Source organism: Corticium candelabrum, chromosome 9 (assembly GCF_963422355.1).
Source record: "Corticium candelabrum chromosome 9, ooCorCand1.1, whole genome shotgun sequence".
Taxonomy (NCBI): Eukaryota; Metazoa; Porifera; class Homoscleromorpha; order Homosclerophorida; family Plakinidae; genus Corticium; species Corticium candelabrum.
Window position 1 is genome coordinate 6,952,525 of NC_085093.1, and position 8,197 is coordinate 6,960,721.

Sequence of the window (8,197 nt, forward strand, 5' to 3'; positions counted from 1 at the left end):
CAAACTAATGTTGGCCACTTGCACATGGTATTATAGTTCAATTTGCTTTAAAAATCCACAGTTTCATATTTCTTCTAACAATGTATAGTCTTAAATTAAACTAGGCTGTCCTACTAATAGTGTCCTGTCTCCTGTCCTCTGGTCTGAGACGCTGCATATCATGAGCCAGTGTGGATGGATGGCCATGTTAAAAATGGTAAGAGTGAGGGTTGCAACCAAGACACCCTGTGATAGCAAATCAGTCAAAACATATCAGTCACCATCATACTCAGATGATATGATATAACAATGTCCAGTATGATGGGTCTGTGCTGACTAATCTTCTATATTTGAATCCTTGTTTTATGTTTATGTGCTTCTATTCTTACACCCTACTTGTATTAACTACAATGTAAATCATGATTACAAGCTGACAATATATGCAAACACATTTACCATTACATGTCCACTCATGAAGATATTTGTATTGATCTAGCATGTCGAAGACATCTGTATGTTACATCTCTGTTGCTTCTGAAAGTTCAGGAGGTGGTGTCTTAACAACCAGTTGTTGTGTGCGTCTGTTTCCTTTTACCTGTCTCCAGAACAGTTGAATGCATCGGGCAGCATCAATTTCCTGCAATTACATAACACAGCACTGCACATCCCATGTATGCCAATGCTGTAATACTATTCCACCTTTCTTAATTTCTTCATCCACTGTCTAAATTCCTGCACATCGCTATCACACCGAGCCTGTCATGGGCGTACACAATTCATGTTACAATATATGAATTGGTTTTAAGACAGGGCCATGTGCTGACTCACCACATGACCTCTATACCATGACTGAATTATTGTTGCTGCTTCCTCTTCTGTTAGAGTGGCAGACAAGGGCAAAGGAGGTCGAGGCCTATAAAGATGGATAGCTGTATGCAACATCAACAAACCTCTAGTCGTACTCACTCAATATTGACATTCTAAATTAATACAACTGAGTGTGTATTGGTCTGTCTGTCTGTGCCTGTCACAATGGGTACACGACAAGATATGAGAAATCTGTTGTAATGACACGGATTGTTTCTCATTGAAAGTAGCAAGTATCTGCAAAACTTTGCAGTTCAACATTTTTCTTTATAGTAACATCTATAAGGTGTGACACTGCCTCTTTGTAGCTGCAGCTTAGGCCAGACCAGCTGTGTTTTGATGCTCAGATATTTGGACATGAAATGTGGATCAACCGATCAAAATAAAAATGAAAAAGTAATGATCATGTGACATTTAGAGCATGCGCAGCTTTCATTGCACTGCATACAAATGTGAGACAACAAAATGGACAATAAAACAAAAGATGCTGATACTGAGCGAAATGCGGTAACAGTCACTGGACCGCGTGCACTGTTAACACTTGCAGAGTCATTGATACCGTAGTCATAGGATGTATACTGGTATACTACCATGTCATTTTACAGCAAGCATAATATCATGCACATGCACACATCAAATTTTATTTTTATTCTGGTCAAGCTCAAAACTGGACTGGTGAATCCAAGCATAAAAAAACTTAATTGGTCTGGCCTTACCCGTCTATCCTCATAATTGTAAGTTCATTTGCTCTTGATCTGCACTAATAATAGCAACAATGCTATTTAAATGGTATGTAAACCCAAACAGCCCCATTATGTTGTGTATCATTTTGCAGATAGTCAGTAGTTACTGTTGCAATAAGTTTTGTACACTCCTGCCAACATGTAGCCAAAAAAGCCATGAGTATAAACACAGCATGTCATTACATGGGATCTGCTCTGATTTCTAGATCAAATGATCTGGCTTGAAGGCAAAGCTGCCTGTGTTCTGCCTTCTAGTAGATGTTATACTTACGCTATTTGATGGTACCTAGTAGTAGGCCAGATATTGCAACAAAGTCATTCCAGAGCAAAAAAATCGTTTGTCACCCTTACCATTCAATGGAGCATCAATTTAGTCACTAACATGACAAAATGCCACAAATGCAGGATTGAATATAATTACTTGCATAACATATATTCCTATAGCCTGACAAACAGTCAGGTATATACCACACATAGCCACACTTTCTTGTCTCTTATTTGAATCTCCTTGCAAATCATGTGACTTTACGACTGTCAACAACACTTTTAATTAAAACTGAAGGTGGAAAATAACAAATATTTATAAAGATGAAATGACTGTATTGTTATTAGACCGTTTCCATCTGTCATTTGATCTTTCATGCTTTCAATCCCATAGTATAGAAAATGCTAAAGTTTTGCCATCAGTGATGAAAAAGGCTACACTTCCACCTTGCAACACAGTTTCTGAATACTAAGTACACATTTTGTTCAACTCTGATGTACAGTATTGAATAGCTAACAAGCTGAAATGATGGATGACATTTTTGACGGGTTTGTTCTTGCACGGTTGCCCAGACAAAATCTTGCCAGCATATTCAACACCTTGAAGACAGCCATTGATGACATTGGCGTACAGATTGCAGACAATTAACAAATGTAAACTTTACAATCCCAAGTGAGAAACTATTCCTGTTCATCTCTTCAGTCAATTCCAGTCATTACAGGGTTTTCGTTTTCGTTTTCCAACTGGTTGTGTTTCCAGTGTGGCTCAATCTTGTGCTGTCAGCAACAAAACAGGAGAACAACCATGCATAAGAAATAGATGACCCCAGAGTGCTATGCTACTTTTGAAGTACTGCCATGTAGCATGGCTCAACGACTTAGCTGGTACAGTACATCTAAATCATTGGTCGTAGATGCCACTATATATGACAATCTGACTAAATCATCATTCATAAATAGACAGGACTTGTTTGCCATGAAATCAATACTATAGAAAAAGTAGAGACAGGCAAGTCTATCAATCGAACTAGGAGCTAGAGTTTGGTAAATTGCAATTCCACTACTTGTGACATTGCTGTCCAACGACGTACGTGTTTCCCACAAATAACCTCAAAAGAAGCCGCGTATCATACATTAATTTGCCGCCATGAATACACTTGATTTGATATCTTCTATGATATTATGCCAAATGTGTACCTAATTATTAATTAATTAATTAATTAAATCAATAAATCTATCAACATATTGATATACAATCAGATCTCATTATTCCAACACCCAATAATCTGGCACCATAACTTTCTGACAACGTACACGTGATCAAAACCAATTTACTTGGTAACTGTGTATTTGTTAATTGGCAATAATCTGACAGTCCAGTTAGTCTGACGGAAACCCCAGGAACAAACTTGGTTGGAATAACGAGGTCTGACTGGATACTAATCACTCACTGACGGTTGTTACTCACTTTGTAACCAAAATTCTTTGAACAAATTCCACATCGTTCATCAGCACCATTTCCCTATCCTTGTGTATTGGATTGTTCCTATATAACAAACACAATTAATTAATTAATCAAGCATCATTTGCACTTGTATTGTACTCTTATTTCCAAACAGTGTATAATATTAACTTAATCATATTCTAATCGTATCAATGTCGTTCAACCATTAATGTCCCCAAATTTCCAACAAAGACAAGTAGAGATAACTAAAGTCCAAGAATGTAGCAACATACATACTTCACATTTCATTTGTCATTCATTCATTCATTACATCAACCTGACGTCTGCACATAAACATGCAGACATGAGTTGCCAGTTAATTATTGCAACAGTATATTGCATGAATACCCAATTCTTTGACTGATGTGAAAAAGGTTCCACGTGCGCGCGTGTTTGAAAAATGTGATAACAATTAAATACCCGTATGCCAATTAACAATAATAACAATAATAATAATAATAATAATAATAATAATAATAATAATAATACGCGTGTGATGGAATGATCGCTATACTGACCTGTACAAATACTCTGCCAAGAAGTCGATCGGATTAAAGTGAATTTTTTTACGTCTCTATATCACACGATTAGTTAACATAAATTACAGATTTCTTGTATCTACGGTTTTTAAAAATTATACGGGCATTTGGTTGCATTGCTTGAGCAAATGTTCAATTCCTGGTAGTAGGACTGGAAACACCAATTTCTTTAGATACTCACGAGGTCTACCTACGACAGGTAAACAAGCTATCAGTCGTCCTAGCGTGTTTCCTAACGAGTTTACAATGACTGCACAATCAATTGCAAACAACTCACTCTCTAAGTTTTCCGGCATAACACCACCACGCAGTTGTTCCTCACTGTCCTCTACATTGGCAAGGTTGCTTACATCGCCCAACATGATGACAGAAGCTCTTCATGCGTTGTCATGCCTACGTTAGCGTGCGCACAAATAAGCGCCCTACGTGCACCTAGGCACAAGGAGCTAGCTACATTTAAAATTTAATTGAAAACTTTCCACTCATAGCTTTACTGCACATAAGAAACTAGGTGATACTTAAAACACAATTTAAATTAAACAAAAATTTGTTTTGAGACTCGATGTTGTAGCATGTGTTTGTACAGACACATTGTATAGTATTGTGTTTATCTGTAGTTGTTTGTCAACGTGTGTGCTCAAAGAGGGGAACTGTACCTAGTTAGGCGCAGTGGAAATGACTCATTCATCATTCATTCATAATCTATAATGTGCAACTTCTGTCAGTTATTGAAATCTTACAACTGATAGTCTTGCCCAACACACATCATTTACACTAAATCGCTCTACAAATTAACACCATACCATAATAATACCAGCAACCAATCAACCATTGCTCTGAGTTAGTTACACCTCCTTCGATGATGACCAGATGATGATAAGGTCAGTTCATAGCTAGGGAATCTCGACGTTCGAGCTATTTGTCCCAGTGGGTTGAGTTGACCGACTAGTAGCATTTGTTGTTATCGTGCTGTCACCACTGATGCTCTTGAAAAAGTACACTTGGAATCCAATTCCTATAGCAGCATGCATTGCAAAGATCAACAACATGACAAAAGCAGCAACTGTCTTGTTGTCAGCCTTGAACGCTGGCCAGAATGTACGCACAAGTACTCCACCAGATGCCATAACGCCAAAACTGATCAAAATCCACTGCAGTGATACAAGTGGAATTATCCACAAAACTGACACTGGAATGAAGACAAATAGAGAGTAGCCATAGGTGCTGAGTATTTCAAGCAACGAGTAACCAGATTTGCTGTTTCGCCACCAAAGTAAGAGCCAAATAAGAACAGGAACAAGCCATCCGTATGCGAAGATCACAACAGCAGCTTGTGTCACAACATGAAAACGGTAATGCCAGTGGTATTCACCTGTCGGTTGTTTGTCGACATAACGAGAATAGTATTGTAGATAGTTAGATAAGTTACCAGCCACTAGAATAGCAAACGATAGTGTTGTACACACCCAAACAGGGCCATACAAATCAGCATTTGGACGAATAGTCCGTATGAAATTTTGTCGTGGATTAATTGAAGCCAAAAGTCGATACAACACCTGATGCAAAAAAGCAAGAAAGAGAGAGATTAATAGTATCTATTCTACAACTTGACAATCACCAGTTAACAGAAGCATCCCATCAAGGAAATCCTTTACTGAATGATATCTACTAATATCAATAAATAGAGAAGCACTACAGTGCTACACCCTCAGCCTGTGCATGTAATCACATATCTTGTCACGTGATAATGTTTTGTATACTGAGGTTTTAGCCCAACCTACTCGTCTCAGCTAAGGTTTCCAGGCATTCGTTTAGCTAAACAAAGGTGCAAAGTGTGTAACTCGTCTCCAGACTTGCATACCTATAGGTCAGTCGCTTCGTCTGACAAACAGACATGCTGTCATGGACAATGCATGTTCCCATTCGCAAATTCTCGTGGAGTGCCAAATTTCTGTTGAAGACAACACTAGTGATAATTGCAACAACAACGCAATCGCTCAACCAAGCACACCAAAAAATCAAGCTGTCACACTGCAGAACCACTATGCAGAAACAATGTGAAACATGTAAAATGTTACAAGACAGGTACAGCTACGCGTACCGCATGGTGCCTGAATCCAGCACCTTCGCTCTCTAGACACCTGGTTGCTGATGGAAAACACGCACCTGCAACTGTAGACGAGGCGTTGTTTCTATGTGCTAAACCCTATGTAAAGCAAAAGACTACACACCACATACAGGATGGACGCCCAATGACCGAATTCTCCTTAGCAGCTACCAAACAGAGGTGGAGCCTTATGATGACATGAAGTTCGTCTATTGGTTGGTAATGACACCACTTCTTGTCTATTGGTCAGAATACATTCATTTGCATCTGCGATAATCAAGTATAAATACGGTCATAAGGTCATAAGTAAGGTCGTTGGCCAGACAACTACTAAACCTTAATTTAGCCCGGATATCCACGCCTCGGGCAACTACAGTTGCCATTTGCAATGACTTTACACCACTTTTTATAAGTGTTTGTTGAGTCATAGATCTCTAGATACATATGCTAGTGTAGCTGTAGGTATTACAAACTAAACCTCCATATAACCGATTTCACGTCAGTTATTGCTTTCTGTTTGTGCATTGCATACATCTACACCCACTGCCCTAAATTAAATACAACCTCTACATATCAGGCGCGGATACAGATTTTTCGAAAGAGGGGGTCCACTGGTATCATTTGCCTCGCCCCATAGCAGCTACTGTATTTCCGTGAATAGAGCCCACGGGGTACTATTTTTATAGTTCTGAAATATAAAGGCATTATTTGAACATGGTGCACAATTCGAGCATGTATGGGCATTATTATTTCGCAAGCACAAAAGACTGTTGCATTGTTTTTGTTTGCCTATCATCACACTACACAAACAAACTACCTAATTACAGTTACCCCTGCCTACTTTCGCTTTTACTTGAGTAGTATTCCTCGTCTGTTGCATAAATTGAATCTTCATCGTCACTCGGTGGTTTTATCTGGGTGTTCATTTCATCTCAAACGTATACACATTAATTGCACACATGAATATAACTGGCTTCGATACTATACCCCAGTAAGGCACTAATCAAGCATGGGAATTATTATTTTGTATAGGCTCACCATGGGGCGTTATTTGAGCATGAGGCACAATTTGAGCATGGGGCACTTACTATCTATTCACAAAAATACAGTAAATATGTCTAGGACCTATGGAACCAGCAAGCTCACTTCAATCTGTATTAGGGTTAATTTCCTAGCATATTCATTAGATAATTATAGGCATATAAGTTTAGAATTGAACGAATTAACCATCCATCAAAACTTTAAGGTACGTTTGCTTAAAAGACAACAAACAATATTTCGGCTGCGGTGGGCATGTTGTCGAAGAGGCGGGGATCCTGACGCCCAGGACCACTCTTCTAGCTCTATCCGCCTACTAGTAGGCATATGCAAAATAGTAGATTGAGCTAAACTGTCCATGTAAAAACTCAGTGACAAAACCTAGTGACAGAATAAGAGCTACACGAGTGGTCACTGCTTACTAGCTATAGTATAGTACTGCTGTCAGCGTGTGTTTCTTACCTCATTTGTATCAACGTCAAAAAAGCCTTGCCAATACTCCAACTTCCACATAGCTGCAGACTTTTTTGCCTTCGACGCAGACAAGAGTTCCACTTCATCTTCGCTTTCCGATCCATCATCGTCATCACTCTTGCTTCCTCCACTCTTACTGCCTATTGTCCCTGTTATCTCTTTGAAAGTGACGTCACCTTCGTCGTCTAGCTGTAGCGGGTCCTCTTTCTTGCTCTGAAGAAATACACCTTGTTCATCGAGGTCTACCACCGTGTTAGCACTTTCGCTGAGCATGATTGTGTTGATTTACTCTCTACCGTTAGCAATGAGTGCGAAAAACTGCTAACGCGTTAACGCGCGTTAAAAACGTGTACACCAGCTCTGTTTTGTAAATTCGAGGCTGGCTCCGCGTAGTATATGTTTTCCGGTTTGCTTTAGTGTCTGGTGTGTTGCATGCATATGTATGATTAATAAATGATCTAGTTTAGCAGTGCCACGTCCCTCTAGGCACATGCAAGTTCGTGCCCCTCGGTTCCCTAGCATCTAGATTTGTTTTGTGTCCTAGACTACAAATCATGTGTACGGATTAAATACGTATGAAAGAAACTATAGTAATTATTATGACTAGACTATTTATCTAGAGACTAATAATAGGTACACTGTACCTACCAATTCTGCAATCGAACTAGTCTACGCATGCGTC

General features: G+C 39.0%; 2 protein-coding genes across 4 annotated transcripts; both read right to left on the minus strand.

Moving 5' to 3' along the window:
* Positions 1-356: 356 nt before the first annotated feature.
* LOC134184919 (IQ domain-containing protein K-like) lies at positions 357-4,389 on the minus strand. 2 transcript variants are annotated; one of them, XM_062652690.1, is made up of 8 exons: positions 4,174-4,389; positions 3,998-4,086; positions 3,876-3,931; positions 3,322-3,399; positions 808-892; positions 679-735; positions 575-616; positions 357-513 (listed from the first exon to the last, which is right to left on the minus strand). In XM_062652690.1, the coding sequence occupies exons 1-8, from the start codon at positions 4,256-4,258 to the stop codon at positions 472-474; spliced, it is 534 nt and encodes a 177-aa protein (XP_062508674.1). In that variant the 5' UTR covers positions 4,259-4,389; the 3' UTR covers positions 357-471. The 2 variants fall into 2 exon arrangements, with proteins under 2 accessions (XP_062508674.1, XP_062508673.1); XM_062652689.1 differs by having other exon boundaries at positions 357-616; positions 4,174-4,307.
* A 63-nt stretch (positions 4,390-4,452) lies between these two features.
* LOC134184918 (protein YIPF1-like) lies at positions 4,453-7,838 on the minus strand. 2 transcript variants are annotated; one of them, XM_062652687.1, is made up of 3 exons: positions 7,504-7,838; positions 5,269-5,331; positions 4,984-5,153 (listed from the first exon to the last, which is right to left on the minus strand). In XM_062652687.1, exons 1-3 carry the CDS (start codon positions 7,786-7,788, stop codon positions 5,130-5,132), a joined length of 372 nt encoding a protein of 123 aa, XP_062508671.1. In that variant the 5' UTR covers positions 7,789-7,838; the 3' UTR covers positions 4,984-5,129. The 2 variants fall into 2 exon arrangements, with proteins under 2 accessions (XP_062508670.1, XP_062508671.1); XM_062652686.1 differs by having other exon boundaries at positions 4,453-5,452.
* Positions 7,839-8,197: the final 359 nt, after the last annotated feature.

Bases quoted from the DNA above. Each gene is read 5' to 3' on its own strand.
- LOC134184919 (XM_062652689.1), bottom strand. From the start codon at position 4,258: ATGTTGGGCGATGTAAGCAACCTTGCCAATGTAGAGGACAGTGAGGAA. The intron at 3,932-3,997 runs GTATAATTTTTA...CGTGTGATATAG, and splicing joins AGCAATGCAACCAAATGCCC to AGACGTAAAAAAATTCACTT. The intron at 893-3,321 runs GTGAGTAACAAC...CCATCTTTATAG, and splicing joins CAAAGAATTTTGGTTACAAA to GCCTCGACCTCCTTTGCCCT.
- LOC134184918 (XM_062652686.1), bottom strand. From the start codon at position 7,788: ATGCTCAGCGAAAGTGCTAACACGGTGGTAGACCTCGATGAACAAGGT. The intron at 5,453-7,503 runs GTAAGAAACACA...TTTTTGCATCAG, and splicing joins TTGACGTTGATACAAATGAG to GTGTTGTATCGACTTTTGGC.